This window comes from Strix uralensis, chromosome 10 (assembly GCF_047716275.1).
Source record: "Strix uralensis isolate ZFMK-TIS-50842 chromosome 10, bStrUra1, whole genome shotgun sequence".
Lineage (NCBI taxonomy): Eukaryota > Metazoa > Chordata > Aves > Strigiformes > Strigidae > Strix > Strix uralensis.
Window position 1 is genome coordinate 9,801,891 of NC_133981.1, and position 17,704 is coordinate 9,819,594.

The following is a 17,704-nucleotide window of genomic DNA, read 5'->3' on the forward strand; positions in this document are numbered from 1 at the left end:
CAGTCCTCCTGCACCACCATGAAAAGGAACAGTTTTGTGGTACTATTTAATTGAATTCATTATCTGCTACTCGACAGTTGTTTTTAGCTACACTCATCACACATATATTGCGACACAGTGCCAAACTGGTAAGGCATCATCTCCAGCAAACAAAGAGGGTAACAGTATTTAACGCTATCTATAACTACTATGCTTTGCACATTGCAGTTTGCTAAGTATTCTGTAAAAAAAGAAATTCCTCAAAAGCATGGCTCAACTTCCACTGAAGGAAGAAGGAAACATTTTGACTGAACAAATGTGCCTTGGCATTACCTACAAATCTATTTCTTTTAAGAATACATAAACACACACTTCTTTTCTCCCCCACTTCTGATTACAAAAAATCGATGTAGTACCTGTTTATATCTTTCCCAATGCTTTGGTAGTTGGCTACTTAAAAAAACTTAGTACTTCTCACACTATACATGCACCATAATAGGAAATACTAATTTGATACACAAACCCCAGAACTTTCAGAAGTTAACATTAATCACCATTACTTTTATCACTATGCTGCTAATTTGCTAATGCCCCCTCGCAATAGATTCATGTCCACATGAATGAAGTAATATATTTTTGTCTGCTTCCCGGCAGCACCTGGAGATTATCACAGCTCATACTCCAGATAGCATCCTCTTCTCCTCTATTAACAACTCCCGCCAAAATGGGCACACGTCCTCTTTTCGTGAGGTTTGCACGTGCCTTTTCAGCGTCGTGAAGATCCACAGCCAGCTCTGTGGAGGCAGCTGGTCGCCCCATCCTGCACCGTTTCCCAGGCAACCAGCACAGCACAGACATGCGCAGAATGAAGCCAGACCTGCTGCATCGCTTAACTTCTTCCACTGCTTCTAAACCATTCTAACCATCAACTAATTAAAGTTTAATTTCTTTCAAAGCTTACGGCAGTAATTTTTACACAAATCACTGAGGTCAGAAAAAACAAGACTAGCCTATCTCCCATCCCAGTAGAGAATGAATTAGCATACCCAAACTACTCCTCCAGAGAAGACGGGGACTTTGCTGTTGGAGCAAGACCATCGTGGGCGACACAGAGACCACAACGATAAGCACTGCTGGGGCCACTGTGTTGTGGAAGCAGAGGGTAAGGAGGCAACAGCAGCCACGTGTCCAGCGTAGGAGGATGAAGTAGGAAAGCTGACACACAGTTATTGTGGGTGCCACCTCCCTTGCCAAACTACTGAAAATATTTTGTTGGATCATTGAATGTTCACTCCAATACAATTTTCCATCATAAAAGAAAAACCAATAGCTTACCTCTCATGTACTGTCCTCTTAAGAAAAAAAAAATCTAAAAGGCTGGCAGCACTGTATGATTTCAGTTTTGTTATCGGAATTTTATTTTTTCACATTCATGAAGAGCAGCACGAGCCAGTGGAGATAAGTGAAAAGGGACAGCATCTATCTTCCCCTTAAAACTTCACTACCCAACTGCTATAAAGTAAATGGTATTTTGAATCATCAATAGTTTTTGGCAGTAGTAGAGATTAATATTGCAATTTGTGGGGTTTTGTTAATCCTGCAACTCACAAGCATTGAAAATAAACCAAAGTGCTGCTTCTCAGTGATTCTTCTGTCAAAAAAAATAATCTAACACTGAATGCTTTTTCTGAAAGTAGGATCTCACAATAAATAGAAAAGTTGCAAGTAACTTTAACAACCCAAGATGTAAACATGGGTGCATACAACTGCACAACCAAAGCTGGAATAACCATAGGTTTGAAAATTTGTACTGTTACATGAAAGCTGTCTGGGATAAACAGGGAATATAGAAAAAGAATATTGCTGCTGAAAGAATAATTTGCAGTCATTAAGATGATGACAGCTCCGCTCCTGAATGTGAAACAAAACAAAGCTACAAATATGTAGTGTGTAGTCAGTTTTTTATGAAAATTTTTAAAAATTATTATTTATTTTTCAACAGAACAGCTTTCATGGTATTCACTGCTTGTTTTTTATGAACAGCTCTACACTCTTATTTTCCTACCAACAAGCAGAGAACTAAGATAACATACGCAAGTAAGCCTTTGGCTTCTGCTTCCAAGAGAGAAAAATTATATAGGAAGTACTAAAAGAACAGTGATGCAAAACAAGTTTTGATGCTGATACAGATTCAGGATTTCTGTTCTTCCCAGACTACCCCTGGACTAACCACAGAGTCATCTCAACCATTTTGCCTTAATCCTACAAAGAACTGTAACACTGAATATGAACCACCAAACTACCCCTTGCCCTCAAATGGGTGATTCTGTATGGCAATACTAAACTGGCACTCCCAGTGGAATTAAGATGGCTAGATGTCAAATACAGTTATTTTGAACAGGAAAAAAGAAAATAATTAATGAATGGACTGACTCAGTTTAAAAAAAAGAAAACAAACAAAACCAAAACCAACAGAAGATCTACTTCTGGAAAAAGAAACTGGCAAGGAGAGCTGGAATTCAACATTAGGGTAAAGCTTCCTTTCTGTCAAAATCCTAACATCACTGACAAGAGTTAAATTAAAACAACAGTTCTTCCAAACAGTAAATCATGCAGGGAAGCTGCCCAGATTTACAAATGCAAAACCATGATGAGCAGAACTTTAATCAAACAGAACAGTTGGAACAATTGAAGACAATGACGCTTTAGAAACTTCCCTTAGATGGAGACAAATCATGGAAGTCACCAGAAATCCTTCCAGTCTTTCTTAACAGGGTTTCAGTCAGGTAATTAAAGAACATAAAGAACAATAGAAAACAACAGGACTGCTGTTAATCTTGTAACTTAAGTGACCCTGCTTTGAAATAAAAACTGAGACTTTAGAATAGGGTCTAAAAAAATTATAGCATCTAACCTACCATAACAAAAGCTTCATTAAAATGTTTTTTTTCCAATAGAAAAATCTCTTTACAGACAAATACAGTATAGAGCAAAATACTTTAAAGACCTTTACCCTAAAGCTTTACAAATCACGGTTGGACTATCCTGATTTATCAAGATACAAGATCTGATCAAAAATGAGACATTCATAACACTTCTTATGTGCAGATTTTCTGGTATGAATAATACAGCTGAATTTACACCACAACTGCATGTATTATCTGCTGGCTAATGAATGAGTTGCTACAGGAGCTTCTTCCTGATACAGACACTGAGTTTGTTCTCTTCTCTCCTCAGCTCCATTTCCACAAAACCACAAGATGTCCAGAAATGTCGGTATCTATCAAGTTGGGATGAAATCAGCCAAAGGATTCAAAAGTTGTTAAAAAAAAACAGACATACAAACAATGTGGCTATACAGGCATCACTGCCAACCCCTGAAAAACTTACCGAGTTGCAGTATCATGACTGTATCACTGCAGGCACGTGTCACTAATCCAAAATGTCTGTGTAGGGGATAGCATAGCACTCTTCTTCCAAAAGATACCAGGACATCATGAATGCTAGTGAAACTCTGTGTGTATCAGTGAAAAATCCAAATTAGTTCGTGTGCTTTTCGATACAAAGAATTAATTTTTTGTTTGTCTTTAAGGAAAAAAGTTATAGCAGAATGGAAAAAAAGCACATTTTTATATATAATGCATCTAAAAATCTGTATTTTAATAGATATGGAAATCAACATGTTAAACAGAAACAAGACACTACACATTTAGTTTGCATGGCAGGATTACAGAAGTCCTATAAGTTTTAACGGGTTTGAATTAAAAAAAAGAATGTAGAGAACATTAGAATAAAACATCTAACTCAAGACTTTGCCATCCTTTAGATTAAAGCAATAAATTACATCTGTCCCACATTATTATATATATTAAGGGGAAGCTATAAAAAGCCTTTTAAGAATAAAGAAAAATTAAAACCACATGATATTAACAAAATACATGTGTACATGTAAGATCTTTAAAAATGATACATGACTCTGCCTTTCATGAAAATTACAGATATTCAAGACAGGAACAAATATAACTGCCTAGGGAAAGCACTTCATTGTCCTCCTTTACGAGTGAGGAAGACCTCTAATTTACTCAGGCCAGAGGCATTAATGAGTTATTAAAGACTTTCTTGAGAGAGTGATTTCCTTTCCAACTTTCACTTTTCAAGACAAAATATTCCATTTATGAATTCAAATAAAAATACCTATTTCATCTTGAACTCTCAATTTATTAAAATTAATAAAAATGCTTTGCTGACAGCCAGCACTTTTTTTTGCATTATATGACTACCTCAACCCATTTTTCATTTTAATGGATTGCTGGTAAGCATTTAAATCATTTATGTTTTGTTATTTAATATTTAGAGTCTAAGGTGTGTACATGTCATGCACAGCAAAATGGCAGTCAGTTCAAACAAACCATAGCTGAGGCAATTTTGTTTACAGATTGATGAAAACACCCGCCTCTACATGGTTTGTATAACAGATATAGTTATTAACAGCTTGGTGCCAGGAGACTGAATTTTCTGGGTGTGAAATATACTGTTGGCACAGGCTGCGCCAAGAACTGCTATATTATAGGATAAGCACATGCAAAAAACCTCCTTCACTATGTTAGGACGTAACTTGAATTTTTTTCAGATCCAAGGCAATCATTGCATTTTAACTGCACTCCTTTGTGACTTGCTACTGCAGATTATTCAACTGGAAACAAATTAAAACTAACACATCTAGAAAACCAGTTGTCGTAGAGCAAGTTATTACTGAACACAACATTCTCCACTACTCGAAACATTTGAAGGACTGAACCCAAAAATGCTGTCAAATTTCATTTTTGATCCTGCTAACTTGAGACTTGGCTCAGTAATTTCAGGAATGAGGATGGGACAGTCCTTTCTAGCTTGCTGCCATCATAAGAAATAATGGATTACAGGCCAGGTTAAGTCCCTTCCACTTTCAGCTCTGTAACAACTTAATTGCACAGGCCTGGGTGCTTTCAGTTAACAATCTGAAAGTGCAAAGAATAGAATTCAGTTTGTCTCCTCTAGTCTAAGATGGTTTCAAAGGGCTAGCAGCAACTAAACAAATATGGATGTGGCAATAACCCTAAAAAGAAGGGGCAGGTAAAGCAACATGCATCCACTAACAAACTCTACAAGAAACCTGACACAGAAGTTTTCAGCACGTGTCTGAAAGATCACACAACCGCTAAAGCCTTAATGAGTCAACAGTTCTACAATTACAGAACTGAGATCATTTTGCTACAAGAATATGGAATTCAGCTTCTCCATGATAGGTGAGAAAAAAAAAAAACACCACCTTTTGATTGAGTTCTAAGAGTTTTTCCTATCATTGGGTTTGCATTTACTTCTGGACTTCCCAGTTCTACTCTCCAACGTACTCTGAAGCCACACAGTACAATTGAGGACAAGCCAGAAACCACCTGATTCGCAGCGAAGAAAAAGAGCAAGCTAGAAGTGCAGAATGATGAACTGGAAGGCTGAAGAAAGGCTCAGAAGTCAAAACCCCCAGAAGTGAACAATAAGCTGCTTTATTAAGGCCTGACACCTTCAAAAGTTATTAAAACATGTATCTGAGGTAGGACTTAAAGGACACAAGAACACTAAGAAATTACATTCCCTGCTTTTTATGCCCTTTATGGCCTTTCTATTTTAACATGCTTTAGCCAATTAAACGGGAAGGTATCTACAACTTCTGATCAAGAAGCTGGAAGGCTGCATTTTCTTGCCCTAAGCATGGAGTTGCACACACATATCGTGGACATATTTGAGGAATAATTACGGTTACTTCCTAAATAAAAGGTCAGAACTTGTGAATCAAGCCCAGGAGCTAGGGACAGTGTGTAGATGAGCAGCTCTTTCGTAATGCCTATCCTCAGCTTTTCCAGAACGGGCCAGAAGGCGGCCCAGCACCCAGGCAGATGAGAGGTATTACTCCAGCCTCTAGCTGGGAGCTCAATTTCCTGTAGCAGTTATTAAAAAGAGGACATACACTCAATTCATCTTCAATACTGAAAGAGTGAGATTTCCACAAAAGCAACACACAAAACCAAAACCAAATTATACAGCAAACACATAATGCAAAACTCAAGTTTTAACTTACCTCCAACCAGCACAATGTTGCACTCAGTTTCCTGACATTCCAAGATGATTCAACCTGATTTTAAGAGGAGACCGTAAAACAAGTATTATCTAATTCAATATTCAAGACTGCTGGCAAACTATTTAAGACAACATTCTGGCAGCAATTTAAGAACCTTTGTGAATACGAAGCAGTAATTATATTACGTGCATTGAAATGGCCACAGGACAGCATTAAAAATTATATTGCAATGCAGATATTAAATAACTGAATTGGTTTCCGTATTGGGAATATCCAGCCCATGCACAAAGCCCTTAAAATACAACAGCAATCATAGAAAAATAGTATTTAGTGGAATTCTGTCCCTTTTAACAAAGCAACAGAAACTTGAATCAAAACTCAAGCTAAAATGCTTTGTGTTGTGAAAACAGCTCAAGACTTATAGCTTTCAGGGAGGGTCCTAAAGCCAGCAGTACATGTAAAATGTCGTTATTCTTAAAATGTGACAGATTCATACATTTGTGTGGTAGTGTGGTCTAGTGGGATGATTAGGGCAAAAAGCCAGGAAGCCTTGATCTATAATCCTGGCTCTAGTAAAGATTTGTGTGGCCTGAATGTCTTGGTTTTCCTATTAAAAAGGTAAAAAAAAGGAAAAAAAAAAAAAATCACAGTGTGTTTCCACATATACCATACGGTTATTGCAAAGATCAATAAAGAATTGTACGATTGTGTTCCTCACATATTTGCAATTTTGTGGAACACTAACACACAATACAACCATTCTAGATGATTCTGTTGAATAAGCAGGACTGGACATTTCCATCTGCCATTCTAAAATCCATGCCCCACAATTCAGTCTGATTAGGATAGAATGGTTTTGAATATATTTTGATTAAAAGCATTGAGAAAACATCTCACTGCTTAACACCAGCAGAGGAGATGCTAGACACAAAGTTGTATCTGGGAAGCAAGTCCATTTGAAAAAGGCAAGCTATCCACAGAACAGCATGGAATCCATTCTAAACTTCTGCTATTTTCTTAACTCTTTATATCCTGTAAAAAGGCTAGGATACAGAACACAAAAGAAAGCTGGCTGCTGCTTATGTAAGAGATGGGCAAACACCAGAATCCTGAAAATAGAAACCTTCCTTCCTACTTTCCTCCAGTGTTTGAATACTAGAAAAAGAAAATTCTGCATTAGGACTTTTTTATTTTTTAAATGTGTGTTAATTTTAAAAATTTTGAATGCCTCACTCTTGTTTCCAAATGCCTCAGGAGACACCTTTCATACCCAGTGCGTAAGCTTTAAAAAAACAACAAAAACAAAAATAAAAACAACACAAAAAACCCTACCAAAAAATCAGTTTTGTTAAAGGCATATAATGGTAGCCTGTATAAAACACTAAACACATAGTTTTTCAGTCCTACAGACTTAACGATTTCCAATGTTTTTTCAGAATCCAAATCAGTAGTGGTGTTATTACAAACATACCTATTATGGAACTGTTCAAAAAACAGAAGGAAGAACCATCAATATAAAAGAACAATTATTTTGTGAAATCTGCATTTCCATAAATCAAGACACATTACAACACAAAATAAATCAGAAACAAATAGAATTGTCTGGAGTCTCCTGCAACTCCACTTCTCTCCTACAGCTAAAATGATCCTCCAGAAGAACAGAAGTATTTAGAAATCATATTATTTCCCATATGCACCCCAAGAGCACAATCTAGAAATACAAAGTCTTTCATTTTAACTTATTCAATTATGTATTTTTAATACTTGGGAGTAATTTCACTTTAAAAGGTAAGTTTCCTAAATGACAGTACAGCGTCCAGCACTAGGTTCCTAAAACATTAAATTTTTTAAAATTTTTTTAACTTACATTCTTGTCTCCTTCATTGATGCAGATTTCATAGCAATATGCAAGAAGGATATCAATTAAACCAAGATACACATGATGACGACTTTTTTTATCCAGAAGATAAGATTTATTTGTGAACTTTCTCAGCTGCTCTCTCTCTTCCTCAGAGAAGACAACTATAAAAAGTAAAAGGATAATTGATTATGAATTTAAAGCCAGCACATTCATTTTAATAGGTGGTAATACTAATTCAATAGTCTCTTTAAAAAGAAGTGTGTAACTAATCACAAGTCACTCATCACTCAAGAAAAAGCCTAAATCATTCTTACTTTCATTTTTAACTTTTATTAAACGCTGATGTATTCCTTTCAAAGTCAAGTTCCAGCCCTGCAATGTACTGCATGTACACATGGCAATTTTGAACCCCTCTGAAAGTGCCAAGGATTTTTGTGGATACCTGGGTATCTTACACAAATGCACAATGAGGATCTGAGTAAATTGAAGTTTCTTAAGTCCACATTGTATGGGATAAAAATAACAAAACCAAATATATTTTCTTATTGTAGAAAAGGGTAAGAACTAAAGAAATAGGGAAGGGAAAAAAAGGAAAGGCACAATTCCATATTTCCAAGCCTCATCAATTTCAATTCATGAGCTAGGCATGTAAGCTAGGCCAGTGTCTGAGGAAGAGCAAAGAAAGATCAAAATCCTGTCCTCACCAATGTTGCTATGAAAGCTGTGTCTCCTTCCAAAGAGCTACAGCATCCACCATCAGTGACCACCATATTTTACTTACCTTCACTACCTCATTTAGAGAAGTATGGCTACACTAAGCGACCCAAAGAATCTTCTCACCCTGTACTTTCTCTTTGGGATGCATGAGGAAGATGACAACAACAACATAGCAGGCATGCTGTGACAATGCATCAAAGTATTCCTCTAGGAAACAGTGGTATAGACATGGATAGCTAAGATTGAATATTGAATGGTAAACCCTTCTGAAGAGTACTTAAAACACTTCAGAAAGGATGGCAGAATTGCCTTGAAATAACAGTAGAGATTAAGTAGATAACTGACTAGAAGCCATCTCTGTACAAACTCAAAGTAAATCAAGAACGCATTTAGTACACTTAAAACAGCCAGAAGCCAGAGCAAAGAGATTTTCACTCAGGCTGCGTGGAGCGCAGGCACTCCACGTCAACAGGCTCTGATTTACTGAATAGGATAGATGTAGTGAGCACATTTTGGTCACAACACAGAAGAAAGTTACAGGCACAAGGTGACTTGACAGGAGAAAAACGTGTTACTAGCTTGACAGCTGATGCTTTGTTGTATTTGAGGAAGTCCTGCTCCGTGACTTGTTCAAGCACCTGTAACACTGGAACCAGCCTGAGTTTCAACCATCACTCATTGAAGGAGATTTCGCCAAGAACAGGAACAAGCCTCATGCAGCACTCGTTACACTTTCAAAATAAACCCTGAGTGCCAGGGGGGAGACACACAATGTACCCCTTAACTCACTGAATTTTAATTATTTATTGTGGGGGGGGGGACACAGCAAAAACAAAACCTTACAATTAATATTGAAATCTCTCTTCAATTATTCTTTTACTACCCCTTTTTTGAGTCACTACGTTCTGGCATACTTAGCTGAGGGCAGACAAAAGCTGTAGGCAAGATGTACAAACTTAAATATGTAAAAAATTAACGGTTAACACACTAAGATGAGGCTGTGATACTGGCTAAGCATTACTATGTTCAACACCCTTGATAAAGCACCCGAAGAGTCCTTGCTAGCCAGGGAGGCAGCTGGGAAGGGTCAGCCTTTGTGGCTCCCTGAGACAGATCCCTCAACACTGCTGAGTCACCAGCTTTCCACCAGCTTCATCAGCACTAACAACTTAACCTGATAACCCAACAATTCCTGCCCCAACTTGATTCCTTGTTTTTCCAGTTTAGGATTTTGTATCTTCCATGTTGGTACTTACCTGTGGAATCCTGGAGCTACGATTCTGTCTCAACAATCCTATCTGCAATTTTTCTGTTCTTATTTTTCTACAGACTTTCTCACAGCTCTTTCTCAGCAGTGTGAGCTAAGGTCACCCAGCTGGGCATAACCCATAATCCAGAGCCCTGGACCCTTGGGGGACAGGCAGCTAAATCCCCAGGGGGGGGTTTAGGGGTGGGTGTTACAGCACGGGTTACAGAAAGAAAAGGTTACAACTCCTAGTAAACCAAGTTTCTTTTTACACCCCTTGCCCATTTCTCTGTCATAAGGATAATGATTGCAAGTGTGCTTATAGGTGTTTCTCCTCAAACATTGCTCAGCATCATTTTACACAATCCACATTCTCAGGGATACAATCTGCCTATAAGGCATGTGGTCTTCTTTACCCCAGGAGCTTTCTACGAGCTTTCTAATTTTACAACATGTTTTGAAACAAATGTTCCTGACGCCAAAGGCACGTACATATGCACACACCTCGTCTCAAGACATAAAATTATGAATTAGGAAAAACATTTTTGAATGTTTCTTCTTTACGAACTTTGTAAATGTTTCTATCAGCTTCATAACCATGAAATACTTGATTTAAATTCCTACGGAAACTTCTTGATGCGATAAACATTTCTCTGGAGTCAAGCCAGTCTCCATTTATTTACAAGCTCCCACAAAAGAAATTCCAGCTTTTATATCATCTTGAGAAAGCCAATCTCTTCCACTTGCTATGATCTAGTACAAAGTGACAATTTAGCAACACTATGGCAGTTCTAACTCTGTTTTTTTGTTAATGCAATGCAGTTCAGTATTACCCCTTAAATCACAAATATAGATGATATATCTGTAGTCTATCAGCAAATTTCTTTATAAGTTCTGAAATCGCATTGATTCTTCAGTGAGTCACCTCTATCATTCATATCAAGATTATCCATAAAAGCGTATGTGCAATGTTGTAGCACATTTGAAAAAAATTAGTTTCTAAAAACGTAACATAAAACCACTCTGTAAGTTGCTACAGTAGGATGGGTTTAATGAACTCTCACAACAGGGTGTTTACAGTTAGAAGAAGGTCTGATTGGAAAGAGAAAAGGCATTTCCACTTCCAGCTAGCTTTCACTAGAAAACCCTCTCCTGGACTACAATGCAATTGATTATCAAATCATATGCAAGTGGTGCTTTCACCCTGAAGAGAAGCACAAAAGGGGAGAAGTGAAATTGAAGCTAAAGATGAAAAAGAAATTCTGAAAAATAAACATCCAGAAGTTTGTTAGCAAAGACTACTAGAGCAGATCAGATTCATAAAGCTTAAAATCACTTCTGATGACTACAGTAATAAAGACATTTGTTACAAAGAAGCTAAATAATTCCTTCAAAGCACACGAGAAGCTATCACAGACAGAATAACTGTTAAACAGTTATGCCGGCACTCTCGTATTTCTAGGCCCACCTCAATGTGCTGGCTACAGTTAGCAGCCAAGATGCGCACATGTCAGGAATGCAACTGTTCTCCTTCAGAAACTCATTATATTCAGTACTGGATCCACTCTTCTTAATCAGCGACTACAACCTGAAGTTTGTTTTTGTCTCATAGTTGATAAAAAGTAACCTCTCTTATCATCAGAGATAAGAAACAGTCCAACGCTGAGAGCAAAAAAATTGACTTTCTAAAGTTTTACTAACAAGCATTTGATAGATTCCCTAAAATTCACATTCTAGAAGACTATGTACATGCGAACCATACTTTCCATCCAAGTAGAAAGCAAAGAAACTCCTAGTGAAGTTCATAAAACATGAGATAAAGTTTTCTTCCTCTAAAACTTGAACTCTCTGAAGCATCATAACATATACAACTGGACCATAAACACAGAAATTGCAAGTCTACCAGACAACAGCAATGACAACATAGACTAGACAGTTCCCAAAGGTAAATGTTACAAGATGTTCATTAACTCACTGCAAAGTGCCAGGTGTTCTAAATAAAATTTCTCTCTCTGGAGAAAATACTTCAATTTTACAAATAAATATCTATCCATTCCTTAAAGGTTTTGGATAATAAATTATCCAGGCCTGAAACTCATTATGAACACATCAAAACCACCACCTACTTTGTTTTCCCAATTCAAAAATACAAGTACATAGTACAAGACTAACAGAACAAGTAAAATTGTAATTACATTTTCTGCTATATTAAGCCTGCACACATTTGTACACTTGCATTACTAATGTTTTATCTAACAATATCTGTACAACAATTAATCTAATGCAAAGCAGCATCTGCTGCTATTTATCAAGTACTAAATTTACAAGTTTTCCTTAAGTTTGATTTTAAAATGTGTTGCACATTTGTCAGTGCCAAAATCATGCTTCTTCTAGCCACAGCATAACCAGGTGTTAATATATGCATGTCTAAAGGAATCAGACAAATTAATCTCACATACAAAGTTACTGTTAGATGATACTACAGAGATTACCCATACTTTTTAATCATCTACTTATTTTAAGCCAGCCATTCCTCATGTTAAAATAAACATATTTCAAATTGCCCTTCAGTATCCAACTGTCAGTGAGGTACAGTTTAATCTCTACAGGGGAGGATGAGGTCTGACAGCTAGAGGGTGTTTTGTTACGGTTTTACTGATATTTTACGCCACCAATCACATCACTTAAATCAAGCCTGTGTAAGATCTGTATCTCAAGACTACTATGACACAGTTCTAAATGTGTTAGGGGTACTTAGATAAAATGTGCTATCTAGACAGATAGCTGACTCAGTAGTCAGACTCAGAAAATTACAGAAGAGTATAGGTCAGAAGGACCTCTAACAATCAGCTGGTCTAGCCTTTCGGTGAAAGCCGAGCCTTGGCTTATGGTCTTGTCAAGCCAAGTCTTCAATTCCACAGCTATCTCAAAGGAAAATAACAGCAGAACTGATCCCACCCCCTCCCCTTTTTCTTTTTAATGTTAACTAAAATATTATGCTACAATATTAAGGTTTTTAAACATGTACTTCTATCCCTGTACGTAAAGGAATCAGCAACACCAGATAAAGGAGGAGATTAGTCAGCAGAAAGCAGATTAGTCAGGAATTAAGTTAGCTACTGATTTTAATCAGTGGCAAACAAGTCTCTCCTTTTCAAGCTCTTCCTAAGACATTAAAAGAGGAACGGCAGCACTACTCTGACTAGAAAGACACCCAAAGGCTTTGCTGAGGATCAGCATCTCCCCCAGTGCTGGATACTGTCTTAAAAATACTTGATAATAATACTGTAAACTTAAACAAGTAATTGAACTAATGAAGCTGATTTTCTATTGATTTGTCTGTTGTGTTGCTATCTGATAAGGTATGAAAGGTTACTGAAACTTTCCACAGTGCTGACATGCTGATAACATCTCTTTCCTGTATGGACTCTGTAACATCTAAAAAGATGCACTGAAGATTCAGTAAAAGCACTCTTTCCCTTGTACACGGGCCATTTTTGCAGAACTTGTAGGAAGTGGCCATCTCTGAGACCCCCTAATGCTCTGTCGAGGAGACTGTGATCAGACGAGCTTCAGTTCTTCAGGAAGTGAACTAAAAATCCTAAAGCTGTCTTCCTCTGCACATATATATTCACTCTAAACTATGATCAGTCAAGTCTGGTTTGTTCATCCCTCCCGTTTCTTTACAATTCCTCCAGAATTTTAGCTCCTTCACAAATACCTCTTCTTCCATATCAAGCTTTCACCCTTCTCTAATTCTCAAATCAACACTTACAGCACATTTCCTCCATGTTGGTTCTGACCTTCTTCCTCCAAGCATTCTCCATAAAGTCACTGGACTTGGGACGGTCTTTTCTGGATCTTGCGATTTCTTTTATACTAATTTTGGTCATTATTCTTTAACAAATCTGCAGTTCCTATAAACCATATCAAAACCATGCATCATTCTTTCTTTCATGTCCTACTGTTCTTGCCTTTTAAAATCTGAGATACTTTACAATAGCGACCTATCGTTTATATATTAAGAATTTTGCATGAATAAACAGTAATCTTTCCTCACGTGAAAAATACCTGCTCTGAAGCAGAACAGTGCTAGGAAGGTACACATGCTGCAAAGGCCCAGGAGACTGAGTAAAACAAGTAGACAGAACAATTGCAGAAATGTGATAAATCTACACTTATGAATCTACCAGTAATGGTATATATTTGAGCAGAGCCCTACTGAAAGGTGGATCTTTAAGAAGAAATTGCTTCTTATTCTATAAAGAGATCAGAAAGAGAGAATGGTCACTGGTAAGCATGATAGGTTACTGTAAACGAAATAAATTATCCCTGGAACATATAAATGTTATATTAAATACGTATGTCAGCCTGAGCCTTTGAAGATTATTGTGTTGGCTAAAAAGGAGTTTTTACAGTTGTGCAATTTAAAGTAGGATAAAAATGAGCTTTTAACTAAGTTGAATATGACTGTTACAAAATACAAAACCTTTCAGCTGGAATCTGTAGAAGCAAGACTCTAATGTAAACTTCAGCAGCAGCAGAAAGCAAGCTTTCCACAAGTTTTATTCCCTCATGGGAAGGGCTGTGTAATTAGTTAGGCTTTATGGAGTATTACTTGACTTGCATTAGACATTGTAAGCGTGAAAAAATCTGGGCCTTTCAGCTTTAGAAGATGTCCACTCCAAAAAATGGCATTTTGCTACAAACATGATGGTGAAACCTGCACTCTAGTATTTCTTCTGGTTCCTCAGCCATACATCTTAGCTGCCTGGTGGCTAACAAGCCTAAGGAGAAAATAAACAAAAAAACCCCACAAAGATCAAAAAGAAACAACACACAGTAAAATGTAAAAAAGGACAAAAGAAAGAAGAGACATTTAGGACAATAAAGGACGAAATTAAAAAAACACAAAATACACATACCATGCACGCAAGCTGGAGAAAAAGCAAAAAGGTCAAATAAAAATAGATTCAAGGTAAGGACAGAGGAGAGCTGAAGACTGTAAATGCTAATGCAAAGAGCTGATCCAAAAAGAAAAAAAATCTGGTAATGAGACATTAAAAAACCTGATGATGTAAAAACAAAAGAGAATAACCAGGGATGAAAGTAAGAGCAGTAATCAACCAAGCAAAATCTTCAGTTAATTGTAATGCTATAAAAAAAGGCAGCAACCTGTATTTCTAATTACTCCTTATAGCCAAAGACATTATAAAGACAAAAGTAATCAAGTTTTTGGTTCCAAGAAACCAATGAAGATAAAAACCAAAAGGACATCAATATAAATCAGCAAAAAGAAGAAACAAAAAAATAATTCTCTTCATTCAGTGTTTCTGAATAAGAAAATATACTTTCAAAGAACCTGCTAATTTTTATGTCACTTTCCCAAACTAAACTCACTATTCCACGTAGTAACTTGCAGAGCCAGTTCCCAGTGACATTCCTGATTCCACAGACACTGTATAGGTGGGAACTGTCCTAATGGCAGCAGTGTCAGAGCACCAAATACATGGACTCTAAAGGTAGCAGGTGTCAAATTCTATTGTGGTAGCCTGTACTGTAATCTACCATCAGTTCTAACATGACCATTCCTACTTTCTTGTCTTACCAAATCATCATTTACCGTCAATAAACAACCCTCTAAAAAGATACGCCATTTCACATTTGAGGGTAGCGGACTTCCCCAGTAGGAGATGCTGCACATCTGTGATTTCTATCACATCTCTCAGCTTCCATGTTCTTGTGTAACAGCTTTGGACAGCACATGTTTAATCAAGAACACAACCTTCGCTTCCACGGGACAGACAAATATTTCTGCAAGCTGGCCATGGCAGTACACCCTATCATGAGCTGCACATGTTTTAAACATCCCGATATTTGAAGTCTCTTTACGAGCTGTATGCTTCAAAGTCCTCATCAGGCAAGATAACGGAAATTACCTTATTTTAGATGCTTTCCTTAACACAAGACATGAATTCGGAACTCAGGAAGAGTAAGAAATCAGGGTACTCCCTTTTATGCCTCTTTTCCATAAGCAATAAAAAGCAACTGTATAAAGGTTTCCATCCCTCCTCCTTTACGCCCTTAAACAGGTTTATCTGATTTTTATAATAAAGAATACTCGACCTCACACCTCCCTGCAGAGGGATACAGGCATACAGAGGCTCAAGGAATCTCCACACATCTCTTCATGAAATACCTTGAAACACACTGCAAAACATAACGTTTGGGCCCCTAGAGCTTCTGCGCTCGAGTACCCTTTGGCTTTTTACAGCTAAGCACTAGTGTTCAAAGGCTTCTTACTACAAGCGCACTGAAACTAATGACAGCCTCCTTATCCTTCTAGCTGTACAGCACAGCCTGGCTTAGTGCAGTCAGACTTTTCCCCAGTTCTATTGGAAATGACACACAATTTCTCAAGCAGTAAAGAAGGTCCTTCACTTAGCACAGTCCTTGTTTTGTTTATGTGCCTTTTCTCAGTCACTTCCACTTACTAAGCATGCATACTGGAATGCATATGAATGCAGATGCGCAGGCAGATCGCATTCAGCTTGTAAGAATTCCCGAACCTGTAACTCAGATTAGCCAGACCATCCCTTTGATTTGGATAAAGCATAAAAGCAATATAACACTACAGCAAACGCATCCTATTGATGATCAGATTCCAGGTCCAACAGCTTGGACCCATCTCCCGCCCTTTTATATTTCCATTCATAAGAGACCTTCGAGTGGAACCTGCACTCCCTCTCATGGTGGTTTCTTTCACCACAACTCACGCAGGTTTAGAAACCTCCAATGGTTTCAGATCCTCCTTCCAGTCACTTGCCACCCCCAGCCACTGTTGCCATATAAACAGCAGTAACAATGTTATCAACACCGAGGTCTTCCTAAGGGAAAGGCCAGGTTGTTGTCATTAACATAACCAAAACACCAGATAGCCTCTTATGTTACTTACATTTCCTCAAGATCCACAAAACTACATGAGCCTCTTCACTCAGCCATACAAAGGTCAGACTAAATTTTTCTGATCATCCTTATTAACTATATACCTGGTATAACATGGTCTAGAGAAAAGATGATGCTTTACCTAGTCCCATTTTCTGCGTAACTTTCGTTAGCAGGCTTGCCAGCCTTTTGAGTAGTTTCTCTGTTGTTGTTGCCCCTAAAACCCAGCAACATACATATGTGTTTTTCTTCAGAATCTCAATTTGGAGTAGAAACATTCTTTATCAATAAAATCATCCAGCAGCTCTTCATTTTCATTATATTCCTTAACACAGGCAAACATTAGCAGTGTTTCATTTACTAAGGAGTGAATGGATAAAAACAAACAAAAGAACCCTTCATTATTCTGTTTCCAAGGCTCTTGTACCTTTGTCCAATGCTTTTTAAATCAAACGCTTATGATGGATATAATTAACAATTTCTGGTTTCAGAGGCTGAAAAGAGACCAGTAATGAAGATCAGATTACATTCACAGTAAAATACACAACATTTACCCAAATTCCATTGTTCTTCTGTTCAAAATGTGAAAGTGCAGGTATTATAAGTGCACTAATATTTGTTAAGATCCTCTGGTGAAGGGATTATCATTATCTACTTCAGTAATATCGGATTTTCATACTACATAGGAAATGAACAAAGGACAATAAAAGAATATGCATAATAGTAACTTGTAATGCTCTCTGCAATCACTGTGTACAGAAAGGTAATCTCAATTATGTGTTAACGGTTCTGTTACAAGGTCATCTATTAAACCTGAAACCATCTCTTCTAGTTTCTAAAAGGA

At 37.3% G+C, this 17,704-nt stretch overlaps 1 protein-coding gene across 1 annotated transcript in view; it reads right to left on the reverse strand.

Annotated features, from left to right (window-relative positions):
* Nucleotides 1-17,704, reverse strand: part of SHQ1 (SHQ1, H/ACA ribonucleoprotein assembly factor) — a 53,349-nt gene that overhangs the window by 25,606 nt on the left and 10,039 nt on the right. Inside the window, exons 8-10 of the mRNA XM_074879182.1 lie at nt 7,959-8,113; nt 6,092-6,145; nt 3,370-3,493 (exon numbers count right to left, since the gene is read on the reverse strand). Coding sequence (XP_074735283.1) covers nt 3,370-3,493; nt 6,092-6,145; nt 7,959-8,113 — 333 coding nt within the window. The remainder of the gene's footprint in view (nt 1-3,369; nt 3,494-6,091; nt 6,146-7,958; nt 8,114-17,704) is intronic.